We start from the raw sequence: 19,485 nt of genomic DNA, 5'->3' as shown, positions 1-19,485 counted from the left end.
ATCAAAAAACTGACCCAAAACCCATCGTTATTTTAAAAGCTAGCCTAGCACTATGCAGTTAAGCCCTCTGATGATAATAACAAAACATTAAAAGGAGTTTTCCCTGATCAATCACTTGAATTCCTTTCGAATGGGGATCAGCTTAATGATTAGTCGTTCAGTCACCAGCTGATTAAAGACACTAGTCTAATTGGCTAATGAGCCTTTTTTTTATATAGCTAGTTGATGAATGGCTACACTGTAGCCTTTTGATCAGATTTCCAGTTTCAGCCTCTCCTTTTACCGTCAGCTCTACTATAAACAAGAGTTGAATTGATTGATCCATTATCCCACTTCCCTCATTAGCTTCAGGAAAGGTCCTAACTGCCTCAATTAGACTACCTTTTTAAAAAAACGGCTGTGTGGAAACTGTATTCAACAGCTGTAGCACTCAATGAGAATCCCTTGATTAGGAGCTGTAGTGTTGCACAACTCTGTCTTCGCCAAAGCACTGTTCACTCCCCTTAGTGGGCTAGCTAATCATCTAGCCTCGTTCTCTCATCTGGAGCATTGCATATGTAGGCCCCTTGTGTCCCCTTGTAATTTGCGAACCATGCAAATTCACATTTTCTCACCTTGTGTGATCAGATATTGCACAAGGTGTTCTCTTTATATTACACAATGTATTCTCTTTTTTTGTAGGAAAGCTAACAGGTTTGAGGAAGAAATGGCCATAACTCCCTCCGTGGTTAATGTGCCCTAATGACAGCACCCTAAAAGCCCCGGCAGTCAGGCGACGCCAGCGCTCCTCCAGCCTTTACAACCCTAGTCACATACACACAAACTCTGGGCCAGACCTCATCTCACCTGCCAGCTGGTCTTCTCCCCAGGTGTTCAAGTGCTCTTGTGCTTCATTAACCCTTTCCTGTTCCCAATGGAACCTCCAGGGGTGAACATTGTCCCTGGGTCAACAGGGCTTAGCAATGGGGCAGTTCTTCTCTTCACTGGGGCTATTCTCAAACCAATGAGACCAGGATGGGACAGGGTAATGGAGAAATGGGGTGGTTGTCTATTCTTGTTGAACTATTTCTGACATCAGAGAGCAGCTGGAGTCCAGACGAGATGTAGTCGTTTTGTGTGAATTGGAGAGACTTGGGCTGCCGAGTGGCGCAGCGGTCTAAGGCACTGCATCTCAGTGCAAGAGGCATCACTACAGTCCCTGGTTCGAATCCAGGCTGTATCACATCCGGCTGTGATTGGGAGTCCCACTCATGAGTGTCTGTGTGTAGCTATTTGGGTATCTGCCTAAGAGTATCTGTCTAAATTTGATTATAATAATAATAATAATCGAATAATCTCATTTCCATCTGTCCCCAGAAGCGGAAGATCAGAGAGAAGGATGACTCTGATGCAGTCAGCCTGTGCAGCTTTGACTTCAAGGTAAAACACACAATGAACCATCCCATAACACTGAACCCTATATTGAGTTCACAATATAGATACCCTGAACCCGCATTACTGATCCTAGATCAGTTTGTCAAGGTGACGCACACAGTTCTGTAAACTGTTGTTGTCTCCAAGAGTTGTTGACATTCATGAATGTACGGGAAATTGCAATCTAGACGTAAAATGTCATTGCAATGGATCATTTGGTGCCAACATGGAGGACAGTTTCCTGACCTCTGTATATCTTTGGCTGAGGTCTGAAGAAGCTAGGTCTATAGCCTATCCAAAGTCTAGCCCCATCCTGTTTGTGATACTTGAGCATATCACTGAAAACCATTCAGATAAGGACCGTGTTTGTTTACAGCAACCACCACAACACTCATCAACTCATGTTCAGGGACTTTTATCACCCAATCTACTGTAGTAACTATGATTCTTGTTTTTAGTCAATTGACGATCAGAACTCGTTGGTTGGAAAACATCCTTGTAATGTGGGTCTATTGTCTATTGGTGTTTCTGACACACCCTAGGCCTGTCACCAGTATTCCAACGTGGGATGATTTTCTTAGTAATGCTCTGTTTCCACAGAGGTTTCATTATCACACTCGATCTGGAGGCGAAGGAAAAACACACTTGTTTAGGCGAGGTGCTGGCTAGCAGAGTAGAACACTTGGTAAAGAAAAGGAGAGCTGCCCAAGGAGAGCCCCAATTATTGAATAACCAATGTTTGAACAGACAAAGTAATCAGACGATTAATCGTACCCTGTTCAATTTCTCACAAACCAATATGACAGGCCACATTTCCAGTGAACACTCTTTTGCTTTTGATGACTACATGGAGGACATTAGTCCGTTCCTACCCAGCAGAGCCTAATCTTGTGTTTTTTTGATCGCTTCTAATTACTTCAGTAAAATGTTTGGGTCAGAGATGACTTGAAAGCTGAGGGTGGCCTGATGAGACTGTTGATAGTAGTGCATTAAAAAGATTTGCACCATCACAGTTTCTAAACAACCCCCACATCATTATGCTCAATCAGATTTGAGCCATCTCACTGGTAGTCTCTATACAGTTACTTGTTATTGTCCTGTAGCATCGTATGTTTGACATTTTGAGGTGGATTATAGGCTGGTCTATATTTATCTATACCAGGGAACCCTGTCGGGGTCTCGACTTACTTTCTAGAGTTAAAATACGAGAATAAACAAGGTGCGGTTTCAAAATGTGGTTGTGCATCAGCAGTTGCTCTTATGTCAGTCACTGATAGTCAGTCAATTAGCTCATGTCCGCTAATATTTTTCGAGACTGCTAAATTAGATTAGCTGTCAGCTATCTGAACTGAACATGTCCCATGTTTCATGAGCTGAAATAAAAGATCCCAGAAATGTTCCATACGCACAAAGCGCATTTCTTTCAAATTTTACACTCAAATATGTTTACATCCCTGTTAGTGAACATTTCTCCTTTGAAAAGATAATCCAGCCACCTGGCAGGTGTGGCATATCAAGAAGCTGATTAAACAGCATGATGTTACACAGGTGCACCTTGTGCTGGGGACAAATGTGCAGTGTTGTGTCACAACACAATGCCAAAGATGGCTCAAGTTTTGAGGGAGAATGTAATTGGCATGCTGACTGCAGGAATGTCCACCAGAGCTGTTGCCAGAGAATTGAATGTACCATAAGCCGACTCCAATGTCATTTTAGAGAATTTGGCAGTAAGTCCAACCGGCCTCACAACCGCAGACCACATATTTGGCGTCGTGTGTGGGCGAGTGGTTTGCTGATGTCAACGTTGTGAACAGAGTGCCCCATGGTGGTGATTATGCCATGCCTTGTCTCTGTTGCTTCATTCATTCTATGATCCTTGCCTGAGGTTCCAACACTTTCGTGGTTGAACTGATTTCGGTTGTGCTGATTTCAGTCTCCTCGTGGTATTATGACGGGATGGACTATAGTGGAATGGAAGTGTGGATACAGACGTAATCCTGTCTGTCATTCAATGGTATAAAAGTCTTATTTTTCCACTGTGTTATTGGTGAGTTGTTAAGACTGTCAGAATGGCCACTTCGCGATCATAGTTATTGTAACACAAGGTACATCCATGCTTCGGTACAGGACAGCCATGCTGTGTACTGAGATCTAGCAGCCAGATTCACTTGGAAATTGGACGTCCATCCATGTCCCGAGGACGTCGGCAGATGCCTTCAAAACCTTGCTAGGGCATTTTGGATGGAGATGGTGGATGGGCGTAAGCCACAAGCCGTGTGTTAAATCCCAGTGCTAGACAGTCGTTTTACATTTGTTTGTTTTAACCCTATCCCAAACCTTAACCTTGTTAGTTCTAGATCTGTCATTCTCATTGAAATCAGGTTTAAGACGTAGTGTTTTATGTGCTCTATTTCTATGCTTCCCAATCTAGAGTTTCATTTTTGTGTCTTTTACTTTCGACTTTGTACACCAGCGTCAAACAGCTGAAAATACAATATTTTCGGGTTATTAAAAATATATTTCACAGCGGTTTAAATGGTACAATGATTCTCTACACTTAACTGTTGAGTTGTGTTGTTTTAACCCTATCGCTAACTCTTAACTTAACCGTTCAGAATGAGAGACCACAGCAGTGCAACCCCAGATGCAGCTGCTCCAGTAGGAGAAACCCAGGGTGTCCAAAACACTGAGACTTTTTACGTTCGGCGCAACTTCTACATTTTACATTTGGACAAACATTTGCAGTGCAGTGATTTTTATTTTTTATTTTATTTTTTTAGCAAAGGTTGAAGGCTCTTGTAGTGTATGACTGAGGTCAAACCACTCACTGACTCACACTAAACACGATCAAAACAAGATTATGCTACACTGGGGAAGAACGGACTAATTACAATGAACTTGCCAAGTGATATTTCATAGAAGTCCTAGTTTGGCAAGGATGAAGAGAGGAATGACTCACTGAACCACTCCTCTGTCATCAAAAGTATGTGTTTACTAGAAATGTGGCCTGTCAGAGGTTTGGGACAAATTGAACAGGGTACTATTATTAATCTGATTTAAAAAATCTACCGTTGTGTCCTTGAGCAAGGCACTTAACCCTAACTGCTGCAGTAAATCGCTCTGGATAAGAGAGTCTGCTAAATGACAAAACTGTCAAATGCACTCATTCGGCTGCTAGGTGAACAGTCTACTGCATACAAGATCACATCATGTTTCTAAAATAACTTAGTATAATAGTGTATTATAGATTTACTGTAAGACAGAAAAACACCACTTCATTTCTTATGAGATTTCAGAATGATTGTGCGACTTGTTGCCTTTTTCTCTCATGTGGCCAGACCTTAACAACGTGCTCCAATGGGCTAAATATGTGCTTTGACTGAAACTAAACACAGGCATGCTACAGTTTGCTAACCCATCTGCTGGAAAATCTGCCCGCTGTCCATAATTCTAAACCACACAGTAGGCTACTTCAGGACAACGCTGTATAACTCCAGAAGAGCTAAATGTATCTCCTCATGAAACTGATTGAGATCCCATAGTTGGCCGTTTCACCCCCCCTCCCCCCCCGAACGTGATTCGGCTCTTCAGCTCTGGGGAAAAGGATCTATGCAGGGACGGGGCGGTTACCTTTAGATTCGCAGTCTCGGCCTATTCTCAAACCTGTTGCACCAGATCTGCTCCCATCCCCTGCACATGTCCCCAAATCCAGCTTCAACCCCCCCCTCTATTGTTCTATAGTTCTCTGCCCCCCCTCCTCCTCACCCCTCCAGGTTTGACCTGCCAACTGCACACTCGCCCAGAGAACCGAAATGTTGCCACAATAAAAACCGTTCGGGGGGGTTGCGTACCTGACTAGAAGGTGTTTGCTGTAAATGCTGCACACTGTGTATCGCCGGTCCTGGCTGGAATCAGGGTTCCTTGAAAAACCTGAAGCCACAAGTTGTAACTTTCCAAGCTTCTTTGACCGCCCCTTTTTTTTCGTGTGTGTGTGTGTGTGTGTGTGTGTGCGTGCTCTCTATGAATGTGCCATTGATCAGTGTCATGACAAACCTGTGGTTCTCGGTTACCTCCACACTGTTTGGTAGCAACCAGAGATGCCTGCGTTGTGTGCACTGAGTAAAACTCACTTAAGTAAACTATAGCAGGGGATGTTTGTCTGGTGTGAAGTCTATCGCTTGTATTGTGTTTAATGGCTGCTCTGTGATGGTTTTAGTGGGGCACTGCTGGATAAGAAGCCCTGTCCTCATCGCCCCTCCAATAGCTGCTGAAGAGACAGACTACTTTAGTTGTTATAGGTTGGTTGGCGGTAAGGCAGAGGAATGAGGGACAGAGAGAGGAATGAAGACCACAGGAAATTGGGAAACAGGTAGAGGTGGGGAAGAATGGAGAGAACAAAGGAGGCAAATTCCAAATCGTATGAAATGGGGCAATACAGGAGTTGGTGTATCAGAAACGAAACTGTTTTTGTTTGAGTGGGCCAAGTGAAAGCGAAACAATCTGGCAGTGCCTGGGCTTGATATGATCACACTAAAGCCGTGATTCACGATAGTATATGAACACCCGTAGGCCTATTCTCTTCCTGCCTGCTCAAATAAGGACTCATGTATATAGGGAGGAATAATCCACTAATATCAGATTCATTCCATCTATTGTACCTAAACTCCTGCACTAAACTCCCACCACCAGGGGGCAATGGTTCCACCACTTGTTGAGTGAATTAGTCCCCTTGGAAAGTGTTGGCTGTTATGTTTTCTCCAGAACTCTAATTTAACACTAGCCTTTTCCTGTACTGCTGATGTGGAGGGCATGTTCAGTTCAGTCCGAACTGTAAGCCCCAGGGCTCTGTTTGTTCCTGGCAGGGAGGTACCGCAGAAGAATAGAGGCTAACGCTATAGCTGGGGTGACTCACTCCTGCCTGCCTCTGTGTGTGTGTGTGTGTGTGTGGGGGATGATAGTAAAGTGTGTGTGAGAGGGTAGTATTAAGTAAGTGTGTGTGAATACACATTTGTTTGTCAGACCTTTTCTTAGAGCTGACTGGGCGTTTGGGCCCGGCGGGTTGAGCGATTTTTGTTGTTTGTTGCGTTCACGGCCCACCCACGGGTGATGGCCCAGACAGAGGGTGACGGCCCAGACAGAGGGGTGGCTCAGCCTCCGGTATACCCACACGGAGTGACTAACACTGAAATGCACCGCGTTGTCTTCCCTGTGTCTGGATGATTGCATGAAAAAACATTTTTTCCCCTGTATACACAGACATTCGCATACAATCAATCATGACTTTCTGCACTGAAAATGTACACTGGGGCAGTGGTGTGTTTTATAGTCCATCTCCTCCAGACTGTCTGTATCCTGGTTCATTTTCCAGCAAACAGACATTTAGTAAATGTTATTATTCAGTCTTATCTGAATAATCATTCACACCATCCTCCCTTCTGGCAAACTGCTCTCCCTTTTTCACAAGTAATCCAGTCATCACCCAAATCAACATGTAGTGAGATTTTCCCCCGTGGTCTGTTATTTACCATTTGATTCCTTGCCCGGAGGTGTGAATCCTAGCCACTAGTTGGGTTAGTTTGTGGAGTGGACTCTGCTTGTGGAGTGATGTATGCCAGACTGTCAGAGACCACTTGGTCGGTATACCATGATCGGTTTTACCTGAGAGTGAACAGTCCTGATGAATACATTCCCAACCATGGTGCCAGTCCTCATGTAGTTTGGCAACAATAACCCATCTGGGCTCTCTCACTTCTGTTACCAAACACACTCACTCACACACACACACACACACACACACACACACTCACACTTTCTCACTCTCACACATGCTTAGTTGCATATGTCCTGTTTCACACCTCAGTATTGATACAGGAGGGTGAATTCGAGCCTTCACATTGGTTTAATTTGTTTGCCACACACACACACACACACACAGACTGGCTAAATAACTAGCAAGGTTTTACATCCCTTCTACCACATAGCACCTCAGCACATTATCCAGTCCATCACACAGTCAACACCTTGGATTCTGCAGTCCATTTGCGCAGCAGTTATATGGCTATGTAGCAATGTGTCGGGTTTAATGGCTTGCCACAGGTGTTTTCACATCTCTAATCACGTCTCGGTTCACTTTTATTCAAATGGATCATGAATGTGTCTGGCAGGAAAAGGGAAGCACGCTTGTCTTTTACTTTAAAACTCTGTTTCAGAATGACCTGAGTTTAGTTTCTCACTTCTTTCTACTGTTAAACTGGGTGCAGATGTAATTGCCCCCTGTTAAAGGGACACTTTAGGATTTTGTCAATGAAGCCCTTTATCTACTTCACCGGAGTCTGATGAACTTGTGGATACCATTTGTATGTCTCTGTGTGCAGTTTGAAGGAAGTTGATTAGCGCAATGACTGGAAGTCTGTAGTATCTACTAGCATTCTGGGTAATAACGAACAAAACACCCTTCATTTATATCCACCCCACCCCAACACACTACACTTTTCCCTCAATACACAGGGTCTAGTGCAGACCGTGTGTGTGTGTGATATAATAAGGAGGTGAATGAGTGCGTCCCTCTTATTGATATTCTAATTGATCTTCCACATCCCCTGCTGATCAGAGCCTGGTAACAACTCTCTGTCGTTAGCTAAAGCAGACGACAAACACTGGTGCACTTTACACCTTTCACACCAGAAAGCCAGGGGGACAAAGTGCTCCATATTTCCTCACTCAATGAGATGTGATATTTATGACATGATGGTTCACTGTAGTTATAGGTTCTGTTTGAACTATATTCTATAGGTGGAAATGTACAACTGCTGTTTTCAAGAAAGTGACTTAATTATCTGATGTAGAAATGCAGAAGGCATTTCTCTATTTTGTTTTGGTTTTAAAACCCATTTAAACACATGAAGCAAGTTTTCTCTTAGTTAGGGCTGCTCAATTAATCTCATTTGAAATCGAAATTGTAGTATTGTAAGATGCTGCATTTGTATTTATTTTATGCCATGAATTTAACATTCAAATGTAATTAGAGTCTCCAGGGAAACTCTGACCAACACTTTGGGTTCCTTCCCTTTCACAACAACGTCTACTGTATACCTGGCTTTTTCATTCGTTGTCGTGCCAAACAACACCAACCATAGAATTGGAATACTCATTTTATTTCTATGATTCTTACTGTTTTGATTTAAATCGGAAGTAAAATCGCAATCATAATATTGGGTTCAAAAATTGCAATTAGATTATTTGCCCATATTTTTGGGCTGTAACTTGTTCTCTGATGCGATAGCCACAGATCTCTCTCATCAGATCTGTGAGTGAATCAGCAGCTGTCCCGATTCTCTCTGCTATCTCCACTGGACACTACCTTAGCAGGGTGTGTGTGTGTTTAGTCTCTGGCAGATGACTGCCTTGTTCAAACCTGAACTTTTAGAGATCATTGTTCTGTTATACTGTATGCACATGATGCATAACTTTTCCATTCACTTTAACAACAAACCTCACTATATGGAATTCTCTCTCTGTGTGTGTGTGTGTGTGTGTGTGTGTGTGTGTTGGTGATTCACACACACAAACGGGCTTCTTCGCCTGTATAGCCCTTCAAGAAGAGTCTGATTCCTCCAACAGTAACCCCTCTAAATGGTGGGAGGGGTTTGGATAGCTTGCTCCTCCCTTTACCAAGGAGTATTTAAACTGCCTCCTCCCTAACTCCACCTCAGACCAAAGTTTAGAATGAGAGAGCGGTAGAGTGAATTTGTTCTACTGTTCCAAAGATATTTTGAAGAATTAAAAACTCTTTCATATGGAATAATGAAGACTAACTGGATATAGCAGAAACCTTGTTGGATTTTTTTACTCAACGCTATGGTGGCTTACGATGAACTGGGTAGCTTGGTGCCTATCAAACGGACTCTACAAGCTATAGACTGTCAGAACCGAGCCAACAAAGATTCAGAGGTGAGATACTAGATCAATCACTGCTTCTCCCAGTATGTTCTTTCTGCTGGCTTTGTCATTTGGTATCAGTTGGATAGGAACTCTGCTGCGATAGCCACTGATCTCTTATCAGATCTGAGTGAATCAGCACCTTGTTCCTGTTCTTTCTGCTATCAAATCAAACAATTTGTCCCATGCTTCGTAAACAACAGCTTCGTCACAAGCGTATTTGTCACATACTTTGTATCTCACCTGAACACTGCACCTTAGTAAGGTGTGTGGTGTGTTTTAGTCTCTGTTCAATTCAAACTTTTAGAGATATTTGTTCCATGATACTGTCAGGTCATAGAACTATCCATCCCTTTAGCTTTGCTGGCTTTTGTGTGAATCTATCTGCCCAGACAGGTAATGTATCCTATCCCTGGGGGTTGAGTAGTACCTCATCAGCACTGTAACAGCAGGGGACAAATGGCCATACAGAGATCAGCACCATGTTTGCGACTTCTCACCAAATTCTTCATACCAATAACATTCTAACTTGGAATGTGTGTGTGGTTTGAAGTTGGAACTTAATGCCAACATTATTGCACATTTTTAGTTTGCCAGTTGGTATTTCCCCCTCCTTTTCTCAGAGCCCTGGGGCAGTGAGTGCAGTGGCTCAGCAGGCTGGGAGCATTCCTCACACAATTAAAGAGAGGGGGGGTAGAACCCAGGTGTGCCTCTTCTTCTCTGACTCACACAGAGCCACTGGTCAGCAGCAGCCTTTCTTACTCACTTCTCTAGTCTCCTTCCTTCCCCCATTCAAGGTTTTTGTGGTTAGATTTCAGAAGGGGGTTCAGGGGGAAGCCAGCGGCTACATTGTCGGTAAATCAGAAAGGAGAAGTTGAGTTCTTCAATGAAGTGAGTAGTCTCATTTCTCAACAGATGTTCATGATTGTGACACCCATTTTTAAACCTAAGTCACTCCACAGTTACTCTTTGATGAGCTCTTTGGTTGGAATCCAGGGTAAACAGTGGTGTTCCACTCCCTCAGAGCCCTGCTATCAGCTATGCTGTAATCAGTGAGCGAGCTGTAGGAGCAGGGAGGGACAGCCAAGCCAGCAGGGATTAACATGTGGGGTTACATCAAAGGGAGGCCAGGGGCACAGGAAGGTGCTTTTGGCAGGGAGGGGGTGGCTGGCTGAAAAAGTGGATACATTTAGTTGATGATCCCTTGGCTCTCTGGTTGGAGATAACGAGGTAGAGGGAGAATTGTGTGGGGGGTTATTAAAATATCACCGGAGGCCAATTTAGGGCATTAGGGAAGATTTGAGTGAGTACCCAATGGTCCCTCAATCTGTGTTGTGGTGGGGAGATTGTTCCAAAGACGGTACAGAACGATACAGTCCAGCAGCACAAACCCCGGATATATCTGGCTTCCTGAAGGGAGCGAGACTGAACTGTGTTCCAGGGAGTTCCCTGTAATCAAACTGCCTGGACCAGGACTAGTTTCTATCAGTCTGCAGGTTGTCTCTCCAGCTGATAGTAACACTGGGTGGGCGTACAAAGAACAGCACTAGTGGCCTTTGTTATTCCAGGGCCGGTCCCCAAATGACAGGAAAGGCACAATGGGCAACACACGTTTCCAAAGTTTACATTGGAAGACCCCATGATTTCCAAAGCAAATTCACCCTCTCTCTGTTTCCATTGTCCAATGGGGTTTACAGCAGAACTAGTTGGTCACAGTGTGGCCGTTATGGTCCTCTCTCCACTTAGTAATGAGGCCAATTCAAATCAAGTCTAAAGAGGTTTAAAGCAGGCCTGCGTTTTAGGATTGGGATTCCTTTCTGACCACACCATTTCTGGACCACCATCAGAGCGGTTCGGATGTGGTCAGCGTTGGTCCTCTCGGTTTATTGGCTCTGTGGTTTAGATAAGTTCCTGGACTGTCTGACGGTCCTGGTCAAAGACCCCGACCACATTTGGACCATGACCCTAGCTGGCCGCAGCCACTGTGGCTTTCACGCCAGACTCTGGGGTGGATCTGTTCTGCAGCTGTGGTCTACTTCTGGGGCCAGGAGGAGCCTGAATGGCTCTCTGTTTCGCTGAGCCAAGGCAAAACCCCATTCATCCTGAGTCAGGAGAAGGCTCAGAGAGTTTAAGAGCTTGGGGGTACCAATAGACATGCAGCATAGATTTCATAAGACGGATTGTTTTATTCACAAAACATGTCTGATTGCATGATATTTATGGTTGTTTTTGAAGAGGTCTCTCTGTCTATGAATTCATTACCTCAGATCTGCTAGTGTGATGTTTGTTGCTGTTGGCAGCAGGCCAGTGCATTAGCAGGGGAGTGTTGCGCTCTCCCTGCCTCAGGCCTCAGTACAGGGGGTTGAAGCGGGATTACCTGGCACAGGTGTGGTGCTTCTCTCACGCGACGAGGGCTCCAGGGCCTGTTCCGACTCGCACCCACAACCTCCCCCCTGAGACTCCTAAAAAAGACTGAGACTTCCAGTATTCTGGTGCCTGTTTAAGACTAGGCCTGTTAGTTCCTCTCTCGCTGGTGGTCTTCCGTCCAGAGTCACACATCAGTTTTACTGTAGCTGTCCAAACACAGTACCGTCCTGTCCCATACCTCCCTGAACTCTGGGAGACGGGAGTTAAACGATGAGGCCTTTTGTCTTCCCATGTTTGAGTGACTGAACAGTCCCAGTCTCACGGCCCGTTTGCTGTAGTCAGGCCATAATGCTGAGTAGTTGTGTTGTGTGTGACAGAGTAAGTGTGTGTAGTGTGAGTGTGTTGGACAGCTGAGAGCAGGGGTGCATTCCTGGCATGCCTCCAGGCCCCTTCTCTGGTCGGCGCCTCTGGGCTGCAGTCTGAAAGAGGGTCTTTGTGCTCCCCCAGCCTGCCCTGGGCTCCTCAGTCCTCACATGATGGAGGCAACAGCTGCTGGGGCTGCTGCTTCTTCCTGCCCGCTGTCTCTATGGCCTGACCCCTCCTCCCTAGTAACAGTTTCCTGACCAAGTCCTTTGTGGAGGTAGTGTCATCAATAGGGATTCATGGCTGGCATGAGGGCCATGTGATAACAGTCATGGGGAAGCTTCTAGCTGTTTCCTGGTGAGGCTTCTGTTAAAAGAGTTGGAATTCAGATGGTTGGGTTTATGGTAAATGATAAAGGAAGTTGAGGATTTTAAGCCTAATCTGTGTTTTCCCCCCTCTCTCTCTTCTCTCCAGGAACCCAGCAACAAGCGTGTCCGTCCTCTCGGCAGGGTGAGCTCGCTGGCTAACCTCATCTCCCCCGTGAGGAATGGGGCCGTCCGGCGCTTCGGCCAGACCATCCAGTCCATGTCCTTCCGGGGCGATGGCAGTGGTGGCAAGACGCCGGGCGTGCCCCAGAAGCCATGCAGTAAGGCGGCGGCGCCCACGCCGCCCAAGAGACGCAACAGCACGCTGTGGTCAGAGACCTTAGACGTCCACCAGAAGGGCACCTTCTCCACCAAGGAGATCAAGAGACAGGAGGTGGGAGTCAACACCGTCACCTTAGACTTCTCAAATCTCTTTTCACACAAATCCCAATAGAGAAAGAATGGGAACTCGGCTGCAACAATAGATGGTTTGATTAGCTTAGAACAGTGTGAGGTGAGAGACTGAACCACATACCTGATGTCTAGTTCTGCTGGCCCTGCTAAAGCGCTCCAGATGACTGAGTGCGCTCCAGGTCACATAGCCAGACACCACGGTATTCAACCTAGCCTGGGACAGAGTTATTAAAGCCAGAGGGCTGGGCGCCTTTCCTGTTCCCCCCCCCCCCACCCTCTTTCACTCTGTTTTTCTCTTTTGATTCTCATACAAGAGTTCAGACTTTTGTTTGTTTTGAAAGACCCCTCGGTATTTGTGCTGCGTGAGCTAAGTGGGGTTAGAAGCGGCCAGGGCCCAGTCTGTCACCAGTTTGTTCCAGAGCTGGTGTCTGACGTCACTAATGTACCCCTGGCCTGGCAGACCTCTCAACCAACTGTCAGAATAATCTCAAACCATAAACAACACAGAGAGACAGAGAGTAATTGAGAGAGAAGGGATCCAAGAATTTGGCAACTCATTTGGCATTGATTTGTCCTCTTACTTTAATATGTACTCAGTAATTTGGTGTCCTCTTTAGTTTGATACAGTTTAATATGTACTCAGTAATTTGGTGTCCTCTTTAGTTTGATACAGTTTAATATGTACTCAGTAATTTGGTGTCCTCTTTAGTTTGATACAGTTTAATATGTACTGTGTTTTAATTTGGCGTGACATCCTTTTCCATGGTGTTTTAAATATGTCTTTCATCTCCTTCCCCCTCAGGCCATATTTGAGTTGACTCGCGGAGAACAGGACCTGATTGAGGACCTCCAGCTCGCACGCAAGGTTCGTACTTTATTTCAAACCCTCAGAGTACATACCAGGCAAACAGATTAAATATGACTAGTTGGCAGCTCTCCTCTACCCATTTAGCTATAAAAAGCAAGGATTTCATTTCTATCTCACTGAAACCTTTCCTCCAGAGCTATACTTAGCCTCCCCCTCTCTTTCTAAACAAACCGTTAGCCGTTGAATGACCGCTTGGCTCTATTTTCTCTCTCCTCCAGGCGTACCACGACCCCATGCTGAAGCTGAGTATCATGTCGGAGGAGGAGCTGAGCCATATCTTCGGGGACCTGGATGCCTACATCCCCCTCCACGAGGACCTGCTGGCCCAGCTGGCCACAGCCACCGGCCCCGACGGCACCGTGGGACAGATAGGACAAATCGTCGTCAGCTGGGTACGTACCAGGGCCTGTGCCCACTCAACTTTGCCCTCTCTCTATCTTCCTCTACCTGTATAAGTATTTATCTAGCAGGAACCAACGTGTTGAAGATGTCATAAAGATGCCCCTTTATGACATGACGTATCTGTATGTTTATCTAGCAGTCAATGGCCAAAGTGCTAATGGTACGGTACATCTCTCTCCCCTCCAGTTGCCAGGGCTGAATGCATACCGAGACTACTGCAGTAACCAGGTGGCGGCCAAGGCCCTGTTGGACCAGAAGAAACAGGACCGGAGGGTGCAGGACTTCCTGCAGCGCTGCCTGGAGTCTCCCTTCAGCAGGAAGCTGGACCTGTGGAGCTTCCTTGACATCCCCCGCTCCCGCCTGTTCAAATACCCCCTCCTGCTCAAAGAGATCCTCAAACACACGGCGCCCGAGCACCCTGACACGCCCCACCTGGAGCTAGCGGTGAGTGGAGACGCCCACAACCACTTATGAATACAGCGTTCTGAAACATCAAATATGTCACTGTATCCTATCCGTTTGTGACTATAACAGTGTCCGTGTGTGTCTCTCCAGATCACCATCATCCAGGATGTGTTGTCTGACATCAACATGAAGAAGGGTGAGTCAGAGAGCCAGTACTACATAGACAAGCTGGAGTATCTGGACGACAGGCAAAGAGACCCGCGCATCGACCAGTGCAAGAGTCTGTTGTGTCACGGCGAGCTACGCAACAAGAGCGGAACAGTGAGTTTAGAACACACACGCATACACACACACATTGTAATGCTAAAATATGCACACTCGCACTGCAATCCACCTATAGCAATGACTCTTCCCTGGCTCCTTCTAACCCTCACGTGCACAAACCTGAGCTCTGCACCCCCAAATAAGGCAGTTGGGGCCAAAACTTGGACCTTTTTCCATTAAAAATGAACCTGAATAACACATGAATTACATAATCACATGAGAATCTCTACCAATGATAAATCCTCAGGAAAATAATAATAATCTGTTGGCAGATGAGAATGTGAGAAACTGCCTGAAATTAAACAAAACGTTGGCAATGATCTGATTTTAATCTTCTTTTTTTAATCTTCTTTCCTTTGTCCTCCCTCCCTCCCTCCAGAAGCTGCATGTGTTCCTGTTCACAGAGCTGTTGGTGATGACCCGGCCTGTGACGCGGAACGAGCACCACTGTTTCCAGGTGTACCGGCAGCCAATCCCGGTGCAGGACCTGGTGCTGGAGGACCTGCAGGATGGAGACGTCAAAATGGGTGGCTCCTTCAGAGGAGCATTCAGTAACTCAGACAAAGGTGAGTCCCTGACCCCTCACCTATGACCTTCCATGTCTATCTAGAGGTTAAAGCCTGTAACTGAAACTGATGGTTAATCTAACGTCTTGTTCATCTCCTCAGCCAAGAACATCTTCCGTGTGCGTTTCCATGACCCGTCTCGGGGCCAGTCCCACACGCTGCAGGTCAACGACGTCTTCCACAAGCAGCAGTGGCTCAACTGCCTGCGCAGCGCCATCTCCGTCCACCACCCCGCCGACGTCACCACGCCCGCTTCCTCCCCGGCAGCCGACGCCCACTCTAAGCGGCGCTCCTCCAAAATCTCCTCCATCATCCACACGGAGGAGGCCGACGAGAACTGCCCTTTGACGCCCGCAGGTGCAACGTCCGCCTCCAGTTCGCTATGCGGGGACGAGACCCCCAGTCCCACCTCATCGTCTCCCTCCTCCCGCTCCTCATCCTCCTCTTCATCACCACTATCCTCCCCGTCGCCCAAACACAAAACCAAAAAGGACAAGCGCTCCCTCAGTGCCTTAGGGAAGAGGAAGGAGACCATGGTGTAATTAGACGGGGAGAAAATGGACTCCTTGGCGAGCGGACAATATGTTTGTACATAAGGAGGGGGGAGCAGAGTGGGGGGGGGGCTGGGTGTTCCCTCCCCGTGGGACTTTTTATTTATGTGTCTGTGTGTTTTATTATTACAACAGTATTTTGTGTTACTGTCCCCATTGGCAGCTATTTACTTTACTCTTCCATCCCTCCACTGTTTGGTTTTGTCCACAAAGGGGCTAAGTGCATACCATTCAGTATTCTGGAGAGGCCTGCTTGGCTTTCAGTAATTAGAGAGAAGTTGTGCATATTGTCCTGTTTACTGTTTGATTTAAAAAAAAAAAAGTTTTACTCCCTTTTTTTTCAATCTTAATTTACTTGTAGCTCTGATTAAAACAGAACTGTTTATGGCGCAGTGCTTAAGGGCGCTGTACTGCAGCCGGGAGGTCCGTGGGGCGACGCACAATTGGCCTAGCATCGTCCGTCCGGGTTAGGGAGGGCTTGGCCGGTAGGGATGTCCTTGTCTCATCGCGCACCAGCGACTCCTGTGGCAGGCCGGGCGCTGTGCGCGCTAACCAAGGTTGCCAGGTGCACGGTGTTTCCTCCGACACATTGGTGCGGCTGGCTTCCGGGTTGGATGCGCGCTGTGTTAAGAAGCAGTGCGGCTTGATTGGGTTGTGTATCGGAGGACGCATGACTTTCAACCTTCGTCTCTCCCGAGCCCGTATGGGAGTTGTAGCAATGAGACAAGATGGTAGCTACTAAAAACAATTGGATACCACAAAATTGGGGAGAAAAGGGGGTCAAAACAAACACATTTCTTTAAACAGCACTGTTTCTAGCTTTTAGCTGAAGTTATTGAACACTTTGGGGATGTGAGGTGGATAGAAGGGAAGAGTTCCCACAATAGATGAGATATTTGTAAGTCGCTCTGGATAAGAGCGTCTGGCTAAATGACGTAAATGTAAATACGAAACTGAAAACTAAACCATTTGATAAGTCTGATACGTAGGTGTACTGGAGGACGGGTCTTATTTTTGTACATTCCTAATAACAGATATTTTTTTATATTCTGGACACCTTTTTGCATCTACTGCAGTTGATGGCATTCATTTTAATCAAATTGCATTTTGATGGGGGAAAAAAACATATCAAATGAGATTTTGTTTTACTACAATTGTAAAAACAATTTAAACTGAGCCATGTTGGTTTAAAAAGCTGACTCTTCTGAATGAAAATCTATCACTCAATGTAGCAATCTTGCATGGAGCTTTAGTTTTTGTCACGGCCACTACCCAGCCACGGTAGTGGCAGGAGCATGTACATACTTGTCTGATGGGTTGGGACCTACTGAGGAGATGACGTATAGCTGAAAGAAACCACAAAGATGGGTTGAGAAAAGCAAAAGAGTATGTTAGAAGAAGATTTAAGAGATGTGGGGAAAAAAAGATGGAAATGTTGAACGTGTTTGAACTGAGAAGTTGGGGTTTTTGTTTTCAAGGTGTGTGTAGCCACTAGCCACGCAATGATGGAGCTCCGAGTGAGTTGGGATGTGGTGCCTTGTCCAAAATGGAGGTTAGAGGCACTGGTCAAAAAGCCAGTGAGAAAAATGTAAAGAAAGACTATGTATGTTTGAGGGTGAAAACAGATGAAGGTGTTGTGAAAGTGTTTTGTAGAAGGAAAATGAATGTAGAGGGTTTGACTGTTTGAAAAGGGGATGGTAAAGAACTGTACTGAAAAGTGAAGAGCTAGTAAATGGCTGTGATATGATTGCCATGGCCTGTATGTATGTGGTGTAAAAGCATCACAAAAATCTATAATAAAGATCTGTGTAAGAGTTCTATCTGACTTCCTGAGTTACTATCTTTCTATTTTCTTCCAAAAAATGGACTGAATAACTGTACGTGTCATACATAAACACAATCGTCATCGGCTTTCGGTTGCTGTTTTGGCAACTGTTTTTGAGTTCTCTGAATTGTTTAGATAGTTAATGGCGTGACGACAATGATTACACCATTATGGCATCTCTTAGTCTTGGTTTTAACAGACAAATGACTTAACTTTCCATGGAGCTGTGATGACCCCACTAAACAATGCAGAGCTCATAATTTGGAAATCTTTTCTCAACATTCACCCACATTCCCTCACATGGGCAACTACAAGCAAAAATGTTTCACTTTCAGAGTTACGATGAATTCCTCTTCCCAAACAAACCAGCCCTCGTCCCTCTTTATCTTAGAACAATACAATGTGTTTGTTACGTTACAGCCTTATTCTAAAATGGGTTGAATTGTTTTTTTTCCCTCATCAATCTACGCACAATACCCCATAATGATAAAGCAAAAACAGGTTTTTAGAAATGTTTACCACTTTATTTATTTTTTATCTAAAAACGTATCACATTTACATAAGTATTCAGACCCATTACTCAGTACTTTGTTGAAGCACCTTTGGCAGCGATTATAGTCTTGAGTCTTCTTGGGTATAATGCTACAAGCTTGGCAGAACCTGTATTTGGGGAGTTTCTCCCATTCTCTGCAGATTCTCTCAAGCTCTTCAGGTTGGATGGGGAGTGTCGCTGCATAGCTATTTTCAGGTCTCTCCAGAGATGTTTGATCGGGTTAAAGTCCGGGCTCTTGTTGGGAAACTCGAGGACATTCAAAATCTTGTCCTCCTGCGTTGTCTTGGCTGTGAGCTTATTGTCGTTGTCCTGAGCGCTTTGGAGCAGGTTTCCATCTGGGATCTCTCTCTACTTTGCTCTCTTAATCTTTCCCTCAATCCTGACTACTCCCAGTCCCTGCCGCTGAAGAACATCCCAACAGCATGATGCTGCCACCACCATGCTTCACCGTAGGGATGGTGCCAGGTTTCCTCCAGACGTGAAGCTTGGCATTCAGACCAAAGAGTTCAATCTTGGTGTCATCAGACCAGATAATCTTGTTTCTCATGACCTGAGAGTCTTTTAGGTGCCTTTTGGAAAACTCGAAGCGGGCTGTCATGTGCCTTTTACTGAGGTGTGTCTTCCGTCTGGCCATTCTACCATAAAGGCCTGATTGGTGGAGTGCTGCAGAGATGGTTGTCCTTATGGAAGGTTCTCCCATCTCCAAAGAGGAACTCTGGAGCTCTGTCAAGTGACCATTGGGTTCTTGGTCACCTCCCTGACTAATGCCCTTCTCCCCCAATTGCTCAGTTTTGCTGGGCGGCCAGCTCTAGGAATCAAATCAAATTTATATAGCCCTTCGTACATCAGCTGATATCTCAAAGTGCTGTACATAAACCCAGCCTAAAACCCCAAACAGCAAGCAATGCAGGTGTAGAAGCACGGTGGCTAGGAAAAACTCCCTAGAAAGGCCAAAACCTAGGAAGAAACCTAGAGAGGAACCAGGCTATGTGGGGTGGTTATGTGGGGTGGTCCTCTTCTGGCTGTGCCGGGTGGAGATTATAACAGAACATGGCCAAGATGTTCATAAATGACCAGCATGGTCAAATAATAATAATCACAGGCAGAACAGTTGAATCTGGAGCAGCAGCA

General features: G+C 45.6%; 1 protein-coding gene across 3 annotated transcripts in view; it reads left to right on the top strand.

The window, feature by feature from the left end:
- Positions 1 to 17,794, top strand: part of LOC115133075 (neuroepithelial cell-transforming gene 1 protein-like) — a 34,070-nt gene extending 16,276 nt beyond the window's left edge. For 2 of the 3 annotated variants that reach the window (XM_029665932.2, XM_029665933.2), the window contains 8 exons: positions 1,357 to 1,419; positions 12,556 to 12,840; positions 13,663 to 13,725; positions 13,947 to 14,120; positions 14,317 to 14,574; positions 14,686 to 14,856; positions 15,239 to 15,425; positions 15,528 to 17,794. In XM_029665932.2, coding sequence (XP_029521792.1) covers positions 1,357 to 1,419; positions 12,556 to 12,840; positions 13,663 to 13,725; positions 13,947 to 14,120; positions 14,317 to 14,574; positions 14,686 to 14,856; positions 15,239 to 15,425; positions 15,528 to 15,967 — 1,641 coding nt within the window. In that variant the 3' untranslated portion in view covers positions 15,968 to 17,794. Of the gene's footprint in view, positions 1 to 1,356; positions 1,420 to 9,113; positions 9,364 to 12,555; positions 12,841 to 13,662; positions 13,726 to 13,946; positions 14,121 to 14,316; positions 14,575 to 14,685; positions 14,857 to 15,238; positions 15,426 to 15,527 lie in introns of those variants that run through there. The other variant, XM_029665935.2, reaches the window with a different exon arrangement.
- The last annotated feature ends 1,691 nt before the right edge of the window (positions 17,795 to 19,485 follow it).

This window comes from Oncorhynchus nerka, linkage group LG8 (assembly GCF_034236695.1).
Source record: "Oncorhynchus nerka isolate Pitt River linkage group LG8, Oner_Uvic_2.0, whole genome shotgun sequence".
Taxonomy (NCBI): Eukaryota; Metazoa; Chordata; class Actinopteri; order Salmoniformes; family Salmonidae; genus Oncorhynchus; species Oncorhynchus nerka.
Note: the sequence above shows the minus strand (reverse complement) of the source record. Positions and strands in the feature narration are given on the sequence as shown.